At 34.9% G+C, this 19,925-nt stretch overlaps 1 protein-coding gene across 7 annotated transcripts in view; it reads left to right on the forward strand.

Annotated features, from left to right (window-relative positions):
- Positions 1 to 19,925, forward strand: part of FUBP1 (far upstream element binding protein 1) — a 28,185-nt gene that overhangs the window by 1,150 nt on the left and 7,110 nt on the right. For 5 of the 7 annotated variants that reach the window (XM_058177903.1, XM_058177904.1, XM_058177909.1 and 2 more), the window contains exons 2-19: positions 2,418 to 2,508; positions 3,261 to 3,323; positions 4,113 to 4,154; positions 7,868 to 7,907; positions 9,061 to 9,110; positions 9,202 to 9,273; positions 9,498 to 9,555; positions 10,556 to 10,718; positions 10,803 to 10,901; positions 10,994 to 11,095; positions 11,415 to 11,517; positions 11,606 to 11,706; positions 12,050 to 12,191; positions 13,486 to 13,646; positions 14,960 to 15,111; positions 15,508 to 15,587; positions 17,204 to 17,329; positions 19,058 to 19,132. In XM_058177903.1, coding sequence (XP_058033886.1) covers positions 2,418 to 2,508; positions 3,261 to 3,323; positions 4,113 to 4,154; positions 7,868 to 7,907; positions 9,061 to 9,110; positions 9,202 to 9,273; positions 9,498 to 9,555; positions 10,556 to 10,718; positions 10,803 to 10,901; positions 10,994 to 11,095; positions 11,415 to 11,517; positions 11,606 to 11,706; positions 12,050 to 12,191; positions 13,486 to 13,646; positions 14,960 to 15,111; positions 15,508 to 15,587; positions 17,204 to 17,329; positions 19,058 to 19,132 — 1,720 coding nt within the window. The remainder of the gene's footprint in view (positions 1 to 2,417; positions 2,509 to 3,260; positions 3,324 to 4,112; positions 4,155 to 7,867; positions 7,908 to 9,060; positions 9,111 to 9,201; positions 9,274 to 9,497; positions 9,556 to 10,555; positions 10,719 to 10,802; positions 10,902 to 10,993; positions 11,096 to 11,414; positions 11,518 to 11,605; positions 11,707 to 12,049; positions 12,192 to 13,485; positions 13,647 to 14,959; positions 15,112 to 15,507; positions 15,588 to 17,203; positions 17,330 to 19,057; positions 19,133 to 19,925) is intronic. The other 2 variants (XM_058177906.1, XM_058177910.1) reach the window with 1 other exon arrangement.

Consider the following 19,925-nt stretch of genomic DNA (forward strand, 5'->3'; position numbering starts at 1 on the left):
TTTCAGGTTTGGGCTTTCTATGGCTAAAATAGGTTTTTTCGCTGTTTAATTTTGGAGGTATTTGGTGCTGTTCTTCATTATGGGAAGCTAAGCTAAAAGTTGATTTAGAATTCTTTGCATTTTTATTCAGAGAAAATTCACCTAGTTGAAAAACGGAGGTAGTAATCTTGCTAAAAGCATTTTAGTGAAGTAGAAAAAAAATGGACTCTTGGCTTCTGTGAGCTGTTATATTACTGAAGAGATTATTTTAAAATAATGTGAGGCTTTGTTTCCTGCTTCCCTTTGGGTTATAGTTAATGTTTCAAGAAACACAAAGCAATTTCACATTTTAAAAATGTGATCCATTATAGAAACAGAAAAGTATATATTTATGCAGTGGAGACCACATGCAGTACAGTTTTCAAATACAGAATGACTTTCAGTGTTAGTGCATCATCTTAAATAGGAATAAAATCACAGTTCCTTTAAAAAGAGATTACACCGTTAAGCTTAGTGAAGAAGGGAAGGGAATAGATGACATCTGAAAACTATAATAGCAATACTGTTGTAAATTAAATGTATGATTGGGGGGGGGAAACTTAAATGGGTGGTTTATCCTGAAGTTGAGGGAACTTGAAAAAGTTCCCAGTGTTATATGCAGTCCAGTGCCAAATCAAGTTTGATCCATTGGATAGACATGGCAAGTACAGTAGAATCTGGTCACAACCATAATTGGCTCCATAATTTTGATCTCAACCAGATTTGGTCATGGTCAGAAGCGTTTGTGACCAGAGGTTCTACTGTACCTTCAATTTAATCAGTTCCTTATTACTACTTTGTTTGAATAGCAGAATAAGAGAATTGGGAGGTACTTTAGAGGTCTTCTAGTCCAACCCCCTGCTCAAGCAGGAAACCCTATACCATTTCAGACAAATGGTTGTCCAGTCTCATCCTAAAAGACTCATGAGTTGGAGCGCCCCCAATTTTTGGAGGCAAGTTGTTCCATTGACAAATTGTTCTGTCAGGAAATTTCTCCTTTGTTCTAGGTTGGTTCTCTCCTTAATTAGTTTCCATCCATTACTTCTTCGAATTGGAGTTGAATTGAATTAGAAATTGAGTTGATTTGGATTTAAACTCAAAATGTCATTTACTTTAAGGCAGAAATAATGGTTTCACATGGAACAGAAGGGAAAAATGAAACAAAGCTGAGCCACTGAAGTGTGAATTTTATACTATTTGAGAACAAAATATATGCCTATAAAGTTAGGGATGAAAGAGTAGAAAATAGTGCAATCAAAGAGATGTAGTGGTAACAGTTATTTTTGAAGTTGTCTGATACTTATACATTGGTGAGCAAATTATTACATCTTACCTTGGGGTAATAGTTAAGGCATCAGGTTAGAAACCTGCAGACAAAGCCATTTGCATGACCTTGGCCAGTCTCTTTCTCAGCCCTAGGAGGAAGGCAATGGCAAACCATTTCTGAACAACCTTGCCAAGAAAACTGCAGACATTTGCAAGAATCGGAGATAATTAGACTGAAGTAGAAAACCTTACATCAACAGACAATTCAATTGCACTTCCATATTTCATCAAGATTATTTTAAATAGCAATAAGCTCTTAGCAGTAAGCTCTGCTGAAGTGCTCTGAAACAAATGGGATTGACTTTTAGGAAGCACAAATAAGATGGACTGCTGATAGAAACACATTTTGTAATCATGTTTTAAAAAGAAGGGACCTATTAAGTTCTAAAATTTAGTATATTTTAAATATGTAGTACATACTCTGTAACTGCAAACAGTATAGTTCTGTATTCTTGGTAGTGTAGTGGCATTCATTCAATTCAGAGCCCTTTCGCTCTGTTATGGAGGATCTTCACAGATTGGTAATGTTACTGAGATGTTCAACCAAAGTTCTTTCAGTTGGTAGGCTGTAAAGGATTAGGAGGATTTCAATACCAAGGTATAGATTCTTTCCCAGTTCCTTTTCTTTTAATAGTTTAGACAAAACAGACAGCAGTTAGCTAATAGCAATTAGAACATTAAGCAGTTTGATAAATAGTATACATTAATGGCTGCAATAAGTATAGAATATGTTATATAATAAGTGATTGGTGGAGCATGTATAAAACAGAATTTTATCAGTAATAATTTCTTAATATAAGGAATAGAATAACAGTTGAAAGAGGCCTTGGGGTCTTCTAGTCCAACCCCCTGCTTAGGCAGGAAACCTTACAGCGCTTCAGACAAATGATTATCAAATCTCTTAAAGCTTTCAGTGTTGAAGCATAGTATTGGAGCATTTACAACTTCTGGAGGCAAATTGTTCCACTGATTAATTTTTTTAACTTCTATGGGTGCCAAGTATGCTTCTTCATTAACAATTCAGTAGTAAGATGTAATTCTGTTGTTAAAGTAAATATGTATCTTTTTTCCAGATTGCAGCAAAAATTGGAAATGAATCAGGGACATCTGTGAATTCAAATGATTACAGTTATGGGGGACAAAAAAGACCTCTTGAAGATGGAGGTATGCCGCAAGATGCTAATATATACTTTTTCAAAACTGTAAACCGATTGAAGAGTGTGTGTGAGAACTTGTGCAGTTTCTGCTTAAAAGACAAAATAGTCCATTTTAAGAATATACATGATCTTTAGATATGACTTATAAAAAGCCAGATAGGGTACTTGTAAAAGTAGATAGCAATGATGTTTACATTTTAAAAATCTGGGAAGGTAGGTAAATATTCTTTGAAAACTCATCTTTGTATTAAAACATTAACAAATTCTATAGTGAATTCAAAACACTCTTCTTGAATTACTCTTTCAGACTTTGCATTGTGCAGGTGCAACATTTTAAAATGAAATTTAGTTTCACCAAAATTACAAATTTACAGCTAGATTTTGGAGAAAATGTCTTCTAAATTGTTTGAACCCAGATAAGATGATGCTGTGACCTTTTTTTCCTTCTACAATGTGTTAGCGAAATATATAGCAAGCTTAATTTTTAGGCTCATGGGCTTAAACAAGTTTACTGTATTTATCTTTTAAAAGTGTGTAGTATTTTTTAAATTCATGAAGACAGATTTCTGATCTTGGAAGAGATGTAGGCTTTGAAGGAATATAATTTTGTTTGCAGAACATTTCCAAGGCTCTTGACCAGGAGTACTTGTGTACTTTAATAAAGTGCCTTTTATTAATGGTGAGGCTTTTAATATTCAAGATTGAGCTAATGATGCTTCAAATGATGTATGTAATGTATTCTTTTTATTTTATGTGTAGATGGCTCTTGGACAAGTCCGAGCAGTACAACACACTGGGAGGGAATGCCCTCTCCTTTTAAAGGCAGGAATTTTTATTTATTACCTGTGTTTAGTATGTAAACGTGAAATGAACTAGTGAATCTTTTGCAATGGATGACACACACATTTCTTGGAATATGTGTCTGACTTTTACTGCACTTAATCATGGTGGTTCGTGTATTCCTTAATATGGGGTGGGAAGGAAACATTTAAAGTAATTTTTATCAGATTTTGGTTATCTACGACTTTCACTCATACTAAACGAATTTGGATAGTAGCTATGGTAGTGGTTTTGAATCTCCTGTTTGAAGTTTTATGCTGTGAAATTTTCAGTATTTGAAAAGGAAGCTTGAATGACAGTCCCCAGTTTTAGATTGTATTGCTATGTGTTGGTTAAATTTTAAACTTTGATTTTATGTTTAATATTGTGGTTGTTGTCAGATTTAATTGTAGAATGATTATTTCTCACAATGGTGGTTGTTTCAGTTTTTGTTACAGAAGCATCATTAGCTTTAGTGTCAAATTACTAATAATACAGTTAAATGTTTGTTACATTTTAGTGCCTGGATATCCATGATACCGTTTTTAAACCTGTGTGTTTTTATTGAACATGATACGTGATAAATGAAAGTACTTTGCATTTTTCCCCAATTACACTAACCAAATGTTAAACATATAAGATTTTTCTTTGTTTAGATGATCTATTCCCTGAAAATTCAAAAACATGCTAAAATGCACTGGACAAGTTGCGTTCTGAACTTCTGGAACAGCCATTTATTTAAGTTATCTATATTTATGACCCAAAACATTTAAAAAATTCTTAATTTTGCAGATCAACCAGAACCTAAGAAAGTTGCTCCCCCAAACAATGATTGTAAGTATTTATGATTTGCTGTAACATTATCATGTGATTTAATATATACTGTACTTTAACATAATTAATGCTGCTATTTAAGTTGTGTATATTGATCTATTCTGATTCTTTCCATCCCTAAGCGCAAACATTTGCAATTTTGTATTATCTTTCTATGCACAGGATTTTGCTAGGTGGTACCAACAGGAATAGGAGCAGAGCTCCCGTTAGTCTCTGATGATAAAAAATCAGGAATTTGGTACAGGTGATCCTCAATTTACTACCACAATTTGGCCCAAAATTTCTGTTGCTCAGCAAAGCAGTTGTTAAGTAAGTCATGTCCCATTTTATGACCTTTCTTACAATGGTGAAGTGAATCACTACAGTTGTTAAGTGAATAATATGGTTGTTAAGCAAATCTGGCTTCTTCCATTGATTTTGCTTATCAAGAAGCTCCCTAGGAAGGTTGCAAATTACAATTCCAGGACCTTGGGACACTGCAACCATTGTAAATACTGGCCGGTTGCCAAGCACCCAAAGTTTGGTCATGTAACTTGGTATGGTGCAATGGTCATAAGTATGAGAACTGGTCATAAGTCACTTTTCAGTGCTTTTGTAACTTTGAATTGGCATTAAATGAATGGTTATAAATCGAGGACTACCTGTACCACTTTTTCCAACTAAGAAATTTTATTAAAAGGCATAAACTTTCATGAGCTATAGTTCATCAGCTGCATCGAAGGGTTGTCCTGCATTGTAGACAGATTGCTGATTTTTGCTAGTAAGTAGTAATAAATAAATAGGAAGATAACATTAATGAATAACAAGTAATGCTGTTTGATAAAAAAAATAATAAATTAAATTTGGTTTTGTGTTAGTGAAATGGAATAATAAAAAGTTGTTTATCATTTTTTCAAATAACGGGTTAATGTTAAACCTTCAATTGACATCTTTTTAGTCAGGAGTCTTTTCTAAACTACTTGGGGATTATCTATATTCTAATAATGGTACACAAGATTCCACCTACAGGAGAAAATAGATTTAAAAGGATATTGCATAATTCAGTAGTTTAGATAAATTTTTAACACAGTTCCACTTTGAAAGTTATATTGAAAGTTATGGCAGGAGTAAGTAGGTGCGGTTGTGATAAAATGTTTTAAATTTAGCATGGGTCACTCATTTTTGCCATTCTCTAAGCTTGCATGGTGAGGTTTTGGGGGGAGCTATAGATGCAACAAAAGGGACGCAGTGGCTCGGGCTAAGACAGCTGAGCTTGTCGATCGAAAGGTCGGCGGTTCGAATCCCTAGTGTAACGGGGTGAGCTCCCGTTACTAGTCCCAGCTTCTGCCAACCTAGCAGTTTTGAAAGCACGTAAAAATGCAAGTAGAAAAAATAGGGACCACCTTTGGTGGGAAGGTAACAGCGTTCCGTGCGCCTTTGGCGTTGAGTCATGCCGGCCACATGACCACGGAGACATCTTCGGACAGTGCTGGCTCTTCGGCTTTGAAACGGAGATGAGCACCGCCCCCTAGAGTCGGCAATGACTAGCACATATGTGTGAGGGGATTCTTTACCTTTACAGATGCAACATTTTGAATGGCTGTTTATAAACTTCTAAGTAATTTCAGTTTGTGGGGGGTGCAGGGATTTTTGAGTCAATTTTGATTCCCTAGGATTATGTATCAAGGAATCCAGAATAAGCTATATTTTAATAGGGTTTTAATTAAAAGACAGTGGCTATAAAGTCACATGGGTTTAAAGCAGTGGTGGTTTTCACTTACCTTTGCTAGTGGTTCGCTCACGCATGCACAGAGCGTATTTGATGATGTCTGGGCGGGTGGATAGAGCCTCCCGCCGCTGCTACTACTAGTTCGCCCAAACTGGGGCAGACCGATAGCAACCCACCATTGGTTTAAAGCCATAAAGCAAGATTTATAAAGCGGTTATTGAGTTTCCATACCTAAGCCAAAATCTAACAAACATATAATATGACTTATTTATAGTTGGTTGCTTAGGTATAGATATTCTGGTATTTAAAAAAAGCTTCCTTTCTAAATAGAAGACAAGGTATTCTACTGCTAAAAATGTTTTAAACATAATGAAACTTTTCACAAAAAATAATGAAACTTTTCCTTGAATTTTTAAGCCAGTTAAATAGAAATAACAGAATCCTGTAGGTTATTAAAAATAATTTACATTATTTTGTTTTTTTACATAGTGAGATTATAAAATTTAGCAATATAAGCTCTTTCTCTCCAGTTCTTAGAGGTGTTTATGTGGTGTTCATTTCCTTTTTATTATTGATGTATTGATTCCAAGCTATATTTTGGTAGTACAATGTGCTGCCTCTGTAGAAATGTGTATGATACTGCCAACAGTTCCTTCTACCATGTTGAATCATAACTGTTCCATACTTTGTTAGAATTCTTTTGATTTTGTTTCAAAATTGATTATTTTAACTCATGTATATTCAGTTTTCTCAGTTTGATGAAGGTAGAAATGAAAATTTAGAACTTAAACTTTAAAATCTTTTTTTTAATCCCTTCTATGCTTAAGTAAGATCTACTGACTTACTACCTAACCCAAAATAATTTAGGTAGTTAGATTTAGTATTGCAGCCGGAACAAAATTTAAGACAGTGGCTGTTTTGTTACTAGGTTTAGTTGAGTAACATCTTTATTGTTAGCCTTTCATCTATGAAGCATCATTTAGCTTTTTCCCTACAAAACTTGGTTTCATTTAAAAATATAAAAAGTTAAAAATGAAGCAGAATAGTTTCAATCAACCTTGAATGCTAACCAACAATATTTTCTTGAAAAACCAGAACTTTTTCCTTTTTATTAATTATTGATAGTTTACAGTTTGAATGATTACATGGTAGTATTGAATATAGCTTCCACTTTTTATATTATGAATTTGCATTTTAATTTGTACAGTATATGAATAAAAGCCCTTAATCAGCTAAATGCAGCCGCCATTTCTGCTTGAAAACCATATGTATGACAAGTATTGGTTCTTCCTGCTTCGTATTCAAGTATACACTGAGTGTTTAGGGGAGTGGAATCTCATTAAAGTATTGTGTGATGCAGGAAAACGTGGAGTAAAAAGAAAGAACATGGGGAAAAAAACTTTTTAAGTGAAAAAGCCCTAGCCTACCCCAGCATCTAATACATCTTGTTTGGCCTTAGGATCACTCCCTTCAATAATGGTAGACCTGTAGATGCTATCAAATTGTAGACTATAAACACTTCCTGAAAGAAACTAGTTGACAACAAGTTCCAGGTGCTGGCTATCAAACTTGATTTAAAGGAGACTTTGCCTTAGTAGTATTATGTGTTTTTTTTTCCTTCTCTTTCACATTTTTGTTTCCAATTTACATAAGCTTCCATTTACCTTTACTTGCCAAATAGTAAATGATTTTTGCTTGCCAAGACTTGCAAATCATAGCTTGTCAGTTGATCTAGAAGTAACTAAAGAGAAGAAAAGCTAAACTAAACATATCGGGTAAAATTGACCAAGTCAAATACTTCCTCTGTGCTTTTTTAAAAAAATCAGAACTACCTCATTTGTGGTATATTTCTGAGTTAATGATGTTTTGGCAAAATGTGTAATGTTAGTCAAATGCAAATACATTGAAGTGAAACTAGTCCTGCATGTTTTTACAGTTGTGCGTTATATGCCATTATTGTAGATTATTTGGTGAAATTATCAAAGTATGTAACATTTCATTTTAGCTTTTGGAAATCAGTTACCACCCATGCATCAGCAACAGAGGTAAGATTTTATTTCTCTTTAATCTGATCCTTATACAAGGTAACAACTTCTATTGGTTTGTTTTAGAAATTTAGAAATCGTTAGGTTATCACTATCAGAAATGTACTTTGGAAATTATATTGTCCCTTGTGAGCAGACCAAAAAACTGTTGCTTGAAAGTAATGTTCATATAGTTATTTCAATCAGTAATTGAAATAATTATAGCTTCAACTGATTGGGGAATTTTTATTTACTGTTTGCCAGGTAATGTTCACCATAGGTGACATTGAAGTAGATGAGGTAATTAGTTGAGTAGGGATAAAAAATTAGTCACATTAACATAAGTCACATGTTAAACAGCTAAGTAGCTGAAAATGTTTGTTTTTTACTATGCTACTTCAGTGAAAGTTACTTGCATTTCTTTTAATGCACATTTCCATTACACTCAGCAAGATAGATCTAGTTTTCTCCATTAGTTTGAGTTCATATGGCACAAGTTGGGTTGTTTCTCACACTTTTTTGAAAATAAGATGCCTATTCAGCATGATGCAGGCAAAATATTTTCTCTTTGCTGCAACACTACTTAAATATGTATGTTGTATATACCAAAAAAATAATAATGAAAAAGTAGGATGGACTCCATTAGATTCTGCTATGTCTCCTGAAATATTTTAATACTTTCTTTGACCTATTAGTATAAAACATTGCCATATATGACTTAGAATTGTGTTCATTTGAAAAAGAAAACTTAAAGTTCAAAATGTTATTAAATAGTTTTGGTGAAATTTCCTAACATTTTAGTTCCCATTTATGTTCTTGTTATATATTTTGCTTTGTATGTGAGTTTTAACTTCACTAAAAAATGAAATAATATGTATCTTTGAAATGCATATAAATTGCAATAAGTTACCAGAATCATGCATTATAAGTGGCTTCAGCATCTAATTGGCTAATGCTTGACTAATTGGCTAATGCTTGACTGCCTGTGTTAAAATATTAATGGGCTATGTTATTTTTTAGGCATAGTTATTTAAACAAATAGGGAAACCAAAGGACATTAATTGAGTAGAAGTAAAATTAGCAAATATATGTATTTGATTTACTCTTGATTTGGGGAAAATACTTTAGTTTTAACAGGTACAAATACTAGCTTGTGGTGTGTTTCTCTCTCCAGGTCTGTAATGACAGAAGAATACAAAGTTCCAGATGGAATGGTTGGATTCAGTGAGTATATATATATTTACTACAGTACATTTAAAACTGTTGGAGTGGATGGTATTAATGCATTAACTGATTTGTTTGTCCATTTCTCAAGTAATTGGCAGAGGGGGAGAACAGATATCTCGTATACAGCAAGAATCTGGATGTAAAATACAGATTGCACCTGGTAATTAATTCATTTTCTTTGTTTTACGTTCCGGTTGTTTTATGTTCCGGTTGGAACATAATTTATTGTTGCATGCACACAATTTTATTATCTTAAATTGTCAGTTTATGTCAGTGAAATTGAAACAATCATGAATTAGTTGAGTGATCTGTTGCTAAAAATCTTAAAAGCAAATTACTAATATCTGCTTACAAGTGTTCATTCTATGCTATTTACATTTGTAGATAGTGGTGGGCTTCCTGAAAGATCTTGCATGTTGACTGGAACACCTGAATCAGTACAGTAAGTTTCTTCACAAATGCTTTATGATCATGTTGATCATGTTGATCAATTTTTGTTAAAGAGGTTTTTTTTCCAGATATGTGCAGTTTTCTAACTTTTCCTAATAAGTATCCCAGGCTGTATGCTGCTGCACACGAAATATATCTAGTGCTGACTCTGAAATATGCACAATCTGCAGTGCAAATGTTTCTGATTTTTCAGTTGAGTGTTTTTATCTAGTCACTGAAAAATACTACTCTTCCAGGTTGTTTGGAAGATTCAGTAGCTCTACTGAGGCTATTTAGAGATAGTCCTCAACTTAGAACCCGTTTCTTAGCAACCATTTAAAATTACCACAGGTCATGAAAGAAATATAACCCAGATTTGAAATTCAAATATTTGCAATTCTGATGTGGCCACATTTTGGGCGCCCAGCAACCAGGCCACATATGTATCATCCACAGTCAGATGACAGCAATGTTTTTTTCCAGAAACCAGCATATACTTCCAATTCCTGAAAAAAACCATCCCATAGCAAAAAGTGAATTTGCTTAACAACCAGTGCAAAAATTGTTATGAAATCAAATGCAATCACAAGATGATTGCTGTGTAACACTATTGTGTTAAGAAAAAGTGCAATATGAGACAACATGTTCACTTTCAAAGCATGCATTCACAGTGATTTGTTGAATAGTCTTTTAGCAATACTTGTACATTCATGATCAGCCAAGTAACAAAGTTTTGGCTAGAATTCAATTATAATTGCTTTCTCAAGTCGCACACAGCAAGTGAGGTGTACTATTGGTTTAGTGTGGCTGTTAGTAGTATGAAGAAATCACATGCATTCTCATTTTCTCTACTTTTTCCATTTAATATTGCTGCAAATAACACATTTCAAAGTTTATACAAAAGACTATTTCATGATTTTTAGTTAGCAATGACCCTAAATATTCTGTCAAATGTTGATTGTTATTTTTTGTACATTTTTAATTGCAAATGCTTCTTCTTTTTTCCCCCCAAGATCTGCAAAGAGATTGCTCGACCAGATAGTTGAAAAAGGAAGACCTACACCAGGTTTCCATCATGGTGACGGCCCAGGAAATGCTGTCCAGGAAATCATGATTCCAGCTAGTAAAGCAGGATTAGTTATTGGAAAGGGTGGAGAAACTATAAAGCAGCTTCAAGTAAGCTGACAGATTTTATTTCCTAAAAATATGTGTGAACATTTAATATTTTTATGGTCTGAATGCATTAATTTTATTAAATAGGAGCGTGCAGGTGTTAAAATGGTGATGATTCAAGATGGACCACAGAACACTGGAGCAGATAAGCCTCTTAGGATCACAGGAGATCCTTACAAAGTCCAAGTAAGAACAGATTTTAAACATTAAATTGTATTTCTCACAAGAGAAATCATTGTAAGATCATTGCATTTTATGTGTACACATTTTTCTTTCAGCAAGCAAAGGAAATGGTTTTAGATCTAATTCGTGATCAAGGTGGCTTCAGAGAGGTACGAAATGAATATGGATCAAGAATAGGAGGCAATGAAGGATTAGATGTGAGTATGATGAATATCTTAGGCAAATTTGTACTTTAGCCTGAGTTCATCCTTATCTATGGACAAACATAAATTTCTGATTTCTTTCACTAATTTAAACAAATCTTGATTATGATGCTTTACTCTCTGTTAAATACTGATCATAAAATTGGCTTTAAAATGCTTAAAAATACTGCAGACTATCTAATTTCTCCTTCGAATATTCTTGCTCAATTGATTACTGTTGAGTGTAATAGTGTTTTTCCTGAAGTTACATATTATATTGATTTGCTTTAAAATTCTTATTTAACATTTGTTAAAATGTATTGTGTTTCTTAAGGTACCAATACCACGGTTTGCAGTTGGTATTGTAATTGGAAGAAATGGTGAAATGATTAAAAAAATACAGAATGATGCTGGTGTAAGGATTCAATTTAAACCAGGTAGAGTTCCTCCATGGGAAAATACATAGATTGCCTGTTTTTATCTATAATACTTAAATACTTGTAAAAATACTTATTGCTCTTGTAGATGATGGAACAACACCCGATAGAATAGCACAGATCACAGGACCACCAGACAGATGTCAGCATGCAGCTGAAATTATTACAGATCTTCTTCGAAGTGTTCAGGTTGGTTAATAGTTTAGCCAAGTTTTTAATTACTCTTACAAAATACTGATGATTGCTTTTTCATTACCAGATAGTAAGCTAGTGTACTGGGAAGAAGAAAAATCAAGATTGTTATTGTTTTGTTCAGAAAAGTGTTTTCTCTGTTTAAATGAAATAGTTTGGTTGTTTTGATTGGTAGTTCTGTGAAGAAAAATAACATACTGTTGACTTTTACAAATGTCTTACCTGTCCCTCTCTTGTTTTAAGACAATTGTAGTTCCTATAAAGGCAAAATAGAAATAATGCTTCTGCAGAACACAATATTTTTTCAGTATTTCTAATTACAATTCTTTTCACAATTTAGGCTGGCAATCCTGGAGGTCCAGGGCCTGGTGGTCGTGGTAGAGGAAGAGGTCAGGGAAATTGGAATATGGGACCACCTGGTGGACTGCAAGAATTTAATTTTATTGTTCCCACTGGAAAAACGGGATTAATCATTGGGAAAGGTAAAAAGCCTGACTTGATTTTCATGAAATAGAACAATAAATAAGCCATTTTCCTGTTTGAGGTCAAGAAATGGCGTTATCATTGAAAAATCCACTTCTTGGTCCTTGTTGAAGTATCACCCTGATAATAAAATCTGGCTGCAGAACTTTTGTACAGAAAAATATAGCAACTAAGATACAGCAAATGAACTTTACCCAGTAGTAATGTTACTGTCTTTAGCCTCCTTATACTGAAAGTGATTACTTCTGGAAATGGACTCCTCATTATAAATAAGAATCCTTCTATCCTACAAATCAAAACTACAATAGGATTTATGATACCTCCATCCTAGGAAAAAGATTGGATCATATGTAAAGTCTTACATATCCAGTAAGGAATTGAAACTAGACCTCACAGTTAACATCATTCTTTGACTTTTCTTCGGTGATTTCTAACTAGGTTATAATATTGATTGCAGCTAATATATTTCTCTAAATGTATCTTAGAAAGCAGTTTAAACTGCTTTCTCACTATCCATTACTGTCCCTCTCTTGTTTCCTGAATTGCACTTGAACATTCTATTTCTTTTCCATTTTTATAAAAGTGTCCCATTTAGCATAGTACTTTCAATAAGACATGAATCACATCGGCTGTCCAGATATCAACAAAATGAGTGAATCAGTTAATAATAATAATAGTCTTTATTGTCATTGTACATCGAAATTAGTTTAGCTCTGTAATCTTTGGTTAATTCCTTCACAAATAAAAACGTAATTATTTCAGTTGAAGCAATATTTGAAAATACATTCCATGTATTTTTCTCTTATTCCTGCTATTTGTATACTCACGATTGAGTGCCTCATATAGAAGATGAAAGCTGCCAAACTGAGGACTCTCAACAACATACTGTTCTATTTTCAGATACGTATGTTGCAAATGTATCTCCGAGCTTCTCTGATTTCTTAAAACAAAGCTATTCAGGGTTTTTCAGCATCTCAACTGTGAATTAAAACTGGAACAGCTTGCACAGTTGAAGACTACTGTATAGATGATGACGCAAAATTACATGGTTCTTGATCTCCAAGAAATAAAATTTACCATTTAACAACTACTAACAAAAAAATGGGTTAAAGATCATGCAGAAAATAATGTTTATATATTAACTATATATGTTATATCAGTAGTAATATAATGTCACCAACATAGTTCTGTTCTCACTTCAGAAGCAAGCAAAGATTATTTTTGTTATTCTTTCTAATTAAGGTTGTTAACTTACATAGATTACAGTATAATATAATTTCTTTGTAAATTCAGGTGGTGAGACTATCAAGAGCATTAGTCAGCAATCTGGTGCAAGGATAGAACTTCAGAGAAATCCTCCACCAAATGCAGATCCCAACATGAAATTATTTACTATTCGAGGGACACCACAACAGATTGATTATGCTCGGCAGCTCATAGAAGAAAAGATTGGAGTGAGTTCTGGAAACAGCTCTTTGTTAATGTTTTTGTTGTACAAACAGCTGGTTAAGTACAGAATAGGGTTAGCTTTTTAAATTTTCTCTTTGTTCAGGATCCTTATGATATTGCTAGCTTTGAACAGTCCCATTTAAAATTACAATTGTCAAATTTGTTGCCTATTCTTAAAATCTAATGAGAAATTTAAATGGGGATTGCTTGTTCTGCACGGTCTACTGAATGATGAGAATTTAACATATTCATTAAAAAGTGTATAATTAACTAATATGAAATACAGAAAATTAATAATTATGGAAATTATTGTGAAATGTCTGTATAAATTGTCCTCAAGTTGCAATGGTAACTGGGAATGGGAATTTCCATCAATAGGTGACGCAATCAAAGTGTGATATAATGTGTCCGCATGCTTAACAATGGCAAGCCCAGTATTCCCTGTTACTGTTAAGCAAGGACTGTGGAACATTAAGCGAGCATGTCCACAGCTTCCTGCTGGCTTCCAACAACCAAAATTGGGGGAAGCTGTCAAGAAGTTGCAAGTCCTAGGCAGCTTGCAAACATGCAATAAGTGGCTGCTGCCAGGTGGAAAGGGAGCAAGAGAGTGCATGAGTGGTTGGGGTGGCATGATGCAAGAGTGGCAGAGCTTGAGGTGGCAAGTGCTGCGTTGGAATATATGCAAGAGTCTGGGAGATCAAAGGACTGGTGATAACTACTGTTCAGTCATTTAGTATAGTCATAACTTTGAACTAGCTGTCATTAACCAAAGACTATGTAATTTGAGTAAACTTCCCTTTGATCTCTTACTTCTCTGCCCTCATCTGTTCTGATGTGAGGGGTTGCAAGCTAAGGAGATAACAGCTATGTTAGAGATAGTCTTCAAGTTATGATCATTCGTTCGGTGACTAAAGTTATGATGCACTGAATGAAATACAGTTCGGACCAGTCCTTTGAATTCTGGCTGTCCCAATGTGCTTGTCAAGTGGCTTGCACTTACGATGGTTGCAGCATTCCACATACACATTAATTTGTGATCTTTCCTATCAACTTTCCACGAGCAAAGTTTTTCTTATCAAGCCATGCAGTGTTTTTAGGAACTGTTGAAAACAGGCTACATATTAAAAATGTATATCCTCATTAGTTTATCAGCTTGAGGAAAGAGAACCCTTCCACCAGTTTTAGTAATAGCCTGTTTGTATCTACGTAGGTGTTTCCCTTAAGTCCAGTGTTCTTAAACTGGGGACTATCTGTACAGTGTAATCTTATACTTGCTATTGATGCAGAATACCCTAACTATTATAACTTACCTTAACAGGGTCCAGTAAATCCTTTGGGGCCCCCTGTGCCTCATGGACCTCATGGTGTTGTTCCTGGGCCACATGGACCCCCTGGGCCACCTCCTGGGGCTCCAATGGGACCTTACAATCCAGCTCCTTATACCCCTGGCCCTCCTGGTCCTGCACCTCAGTAAGTATTGTACACTAGTAGATATGTTTGCAGAGCAAGATCTTGTTGGATTGGGATCTGGATTTCATCTGTAGATTCTATGCAGTTTTTAAATGTGTTTGTTCTGTAACCAAACTCTTAGAAGCATTCACTTTAGAGATTTCTCTAAGAGAAAGGGTACCATTTAACTGAACATATATTCTGAATTAAAATATATATTATAAACTGTTTAATTCATATTAGATGTGCTGTAAATCATTAGTTCTGAAGCATATATATGACGGGATTCTTGTATGCTTTCGAGGCCAGTTCTCTTCTTTATGGAGATAATCAGAATGTTCTTAGTAGATTGCAATCTAGCTTTTGCAGCAGCTATTTTACTACTTGATCTAATTATATATTACATGTTCATTTTAGTGGACCTCCAGCACCATATGCTCCACAAGGATGGGGTAATGCATATCCACATTGGCAACCACCAAATCCCCCAGACCCTGGTAAGTAAAAGCAAATGTATAAATGGTCCTAGTTTGCAATGAGATACACTTTAATCACATATTTTAGTAAAGAAAATAAGCTAAATCATTCATTAAGCCATATGATAGCAAATTAAAACTGATAGCAAATTAAAACTGAAATATGAAAATTACTTGTGAATAGGGTCATTCGAAAACATTAAGACACATTTAAGCACAGATAGTTATGAAAACCCAGTGTTTATAAGTTATGTTTACACATAATCCTTGACTAACAACCACAATTGGGACTGGAATCTCAGTTGTTGGGTAAAGTGGTCATTAATCAAGACCCCCATTTGATTGCCTCTCTCAACTACTGCAATCTCAGCACTCCTAGTTTGGTTGTTAAGCAATCTTGCAGGTTGTTAAATGGAGAGAGTCCCACATAAGGAGCATGGGGTGCCTTGGCAGGAGACCTTGGGGAGTTCTGCTCAGGGGCTCAAAATCCAAGCTCCTGAACAGAGAGCCACACCTGGCCTGCACCAAACTGCCCTGGGCCTCCCCCACCTGTCTGAGATACCCCATACTCCTTACTTTACTGTGCTGCCCCTCCACTGTGTTTGGATTTTGGGAGCTGGCTATAAAAAGATCTGCCTACCAAACGATTTCAGCTCCCCTCTGTATGGAAGGGAACTCCTTCAACAGGTGCAGGAACAAAGTTAAAATCTGACAGAGAAAATTGCAAATGGCAAACACAGGGTCGCAGGCCACTTTACAGCTGGTCCAAACTCTGAACAGTTGTCAAGCATCCAGTTCAGGATCATGTGACTATAGGAGTGGTGGTGCAACATTTTGCAACTGCCAGAAGTTATTTATGGACTATAAAGCCACTTTCCAATGCCATGATATCTGGGCTATGAACAGTAATGAATCAATTACCTGTATGTTGAATATGTCAGCTAAAATTTACCCTGAATTAAATATGGAGTTAAATTTAGAACCAATACTTTTGATTTAAAAAATATGACTTTAAAATATGACTTCATACAACTAGTGGAATTGCTTTCTGAACCAACCATAAATGTATTTATTATTCAAAAGAAGGTACCACAGGATTTATTGCATTTCCTCAAGCTTGCATAAAATGCAGTCCAAATCTTAAACAACACCTCAATTCCAAAAGTGACTTTCACATCAAACAAACCAAAATAATGCTAGTTTGACTGAAGAACAATCCTAGGTAAGCAGAGGTGGGTTTCAGCAAGTTCTGACCAGTTCTGGAGAACCAATAGCAGAAATTTTGAGTAGTTCGGAGAACCGGTAATAAAAAAATCTGACTGGCCCCGCCTCCATCTATTCTCTGAGTCCCAGCTGATCAGGAGGAAATGGGGATTTTACAGTATCCTTTCCCTGCCACGCCCACCAAGCCACACCCACAGACCCGGTAGTAAAAAAAATTGAAACACACCATTGAGGTACAGACCCCACTTTGTATACTTACATGGACAGATGGATGGAGAGAGAGAGAGAATGTTAGCAGATTAAGTTACTTTTGGAGAGTTTATAGATCTATCTTTCATAGGAATGAATGTAAATGGCAACTGATCTTAGTGATCTCTTGAGATGTTGAACTAAATATCATGCGTAATTTTCAGGTAAGCCAGCAGATCCTAATTCAGCAGCATGGGCAGCCTATTACGCCCACTACTATCAACAGCAAGCACAGCCACCCCCTGCAGCTCCACCTAGTGCACCACCTGCCACTCAGACTAATGGACAAGGTACCGTGCTTGTATCAATATAACAAAAATACCAAAATAGCTGTTCTGTTTCCCTTCCCCCAATACTCCCAGCAAAGAGTCAGTCAGAGGCCTCCTTTTCTGATTTATTTACATATATATAAATGTCCTGGCTACGTCTACCCACGGGCCTGCCAAGTTTCTGGAGATAACAAGGAAATTACAGATAAAGCCAGAATTACTCACGAATATATTCTTCCCTCCGTTGATACAGATTGCCCGCCCAAATTCATTACTTTGTCCAAGACAAAAAACCAGGAAGTCCCGCCTCCTATTTATAGTCTCTGCAGATGTCACTGCATGACAATTATGACTTGGCTTTGTCCCAACTCTTCCGCTGCTGCGCACGCCGATCACGCCTACGTAACCTTGCATCACTCCAAAACTGTTCTTGGGGCGTTGCCAAATCAGAAGGAGGCTCCATGGAATCAGGCTTTGCCGGCCCCTCCTCCTCCCTTTGAGTGGGTGCCAGGGAGGGAAAGGGCTCAAGAGAAGCAGGGCTGGCCAGGTCTTCTCCCTCACTTTCTGAATCCAGGAGTCCGGGTCCAGGAACCTGGGTCACAACAATAGCTTTTTTAACAGTTAAAGTATCTTATTCAAATCTTACAATATTTTGAAAGAATTGTTTTATTATAATTTCACCAATTAAATATTTGAAGCTTTGTATGTTGTAAGCTAGTTTCTGTACTAAAATCAGTAAGATATCTTAAAGATGTTTGGGACAGCTAATTTATGATAAGGTGTTTGATTGATGAGAATTTTAACCAAAATTGGGCTGGGATTTGGGCAACTTTCCAGTAATCTCCATATCTCTTTTTTTTACTAGTTTTCTTATATTCCAAGCAATTATGTTGTTGAGCCAATTAAATAAAACTCCCAGGATATCATCCTTCTCATAAAATGTGTCCAGAATTCAAGAAATATTTTTTTTCTAAAGTTATTCCTCAGGAAAAAATGAATTCATACAATATGCCAAAATGTTTTGGTAATATGGGAATGAACCCCAAGCAATACTAGACTTGCCGTTTCACTACTGCAGTCTGGAGTTTGTATACATTATCTTAGCTTTTAGTTTATGCTTTACAAGAAATGGGTTATTCAACTTCGTTGAAATTGAATGGCTATTAAATCAGGGTATAAAATCCTGCACTGTGTAAAAGAGGTGGGGGTAATAGGCTTGTGAAGTTAATACCATTCAAGCTTGGTTTCGAAAAAAAATGCAGGATTTCAGTTTTAACTTGAAAGTATATAAGAGAAAGATGACAATAATCAGCAGGAATTGTGAAATATAGTCCAGTAGAACATACTATGACTGCACTAGTGAAAACCCAAAAACTGAATTTGAATCTAAAATTAATTCAGATCAACTTAATGATTTAAAGGTTTATATTATATTTCCAGTCAAATGATTACACACGAATTGAACAAAAATCGTGTTCTTAATTTGAATTGTATATTCTTCCAAGTATCTCCCCAGATAAAGAAATGTACATGTCTTAATGGTTAAAAGATGGGGCACCTGCAGCTAAAATTCTGTGCATGATAGGTGCAAATGAGGCATTTCTAAACTGAGACATGCAAAGTATTTGAAAACAAAAATGTTAACTTTTGATGTAAGATTTTTACTCTTTCATTAGAATAAAATGTAGGTGATTGGAACTGAATCTTTTTAGTTTTTTATTTTACTCACACTATTTTTTGTTCAATCAGGAGATCAACCAAATCCAGCACCAGCAGGGCAGGTAGATTATACCAAGGCTTGGGAAGAATACTATAAAAAAATGGGTATGTTTATTTACTTTTGATTTTTAAATTTTACTTCTCAGAAGTTTTACTGATTCATAACACAATTTTATTTTGAAAAAACAAAGCTCCTTTTGTGACTTGAGTGTACAGAAAGCTTTTATGGCATCTTTACTTTTACAGAGCAAAAAGTGCATTCTGCAATCTAATATTTGTAGTTTGATTTCTACAACAAAACACCAACTAGGAGTAGTCTTGCAAGCAATATCATTTGTATGGGAAAAGTTACGTTTAATAAGGTTTATTTGATAGACTTAAACTGGGCACATTTCCAAAACTGCCAAAGCAGTTTTTAGTGGAAATATTAGTACTTGAGATTAAAAGCCACTAAGTGAATCCAGTCCATTGCCTCATGTCGGAATGTTTCCAGCAGCTAACATGGGAACAAAAAAGTTAAAAAATGACTTATCAAAACTTTAATTTTTACTGTTCCATTATGGTCGAAAAAAATCAAATACATTTATTATAGCCTTTGACTAGTCTTCATAGTAAAAATGAGAAACAGTTTAACACAACAATTTGTTATTGGGAAAGAAAAAAACGATAGGATAGTATAACGTCTAATTTAAAATTTTGCACAGTTGTATGACATGGTGAATATATTTAGCCACCTGTTATTTGAGTGTGGGGTTAGCATCCCTTAAAAGATAATTAATCTAAAATTTATCAGAGTGGCCCTCATATTTGGAAATGATTGAGAGGATCAGAGCATGTCTTTGAGCATCGTAAAACGGACACAAGCACAAGTTTCACTCCCTGGATCCACAAGGGAAAA

The sequence above is a fragment of the Ahaetulla prasina genome, chromosome 3 (genome assembly GCF_028640845.1).
Source record: "Ahaetulla prasina isolate Xishuangbanna chromosome 3, ASM2864084v1, whole genome shotgun sequence".
Classification (NCBI taxonomy): domain Eukaryota; kingdom Metazoa; phylum Chordata; class Lepidosauria; order Squamata; family Colubridae; genus Ahaetulla; species Ahaetulla prasina.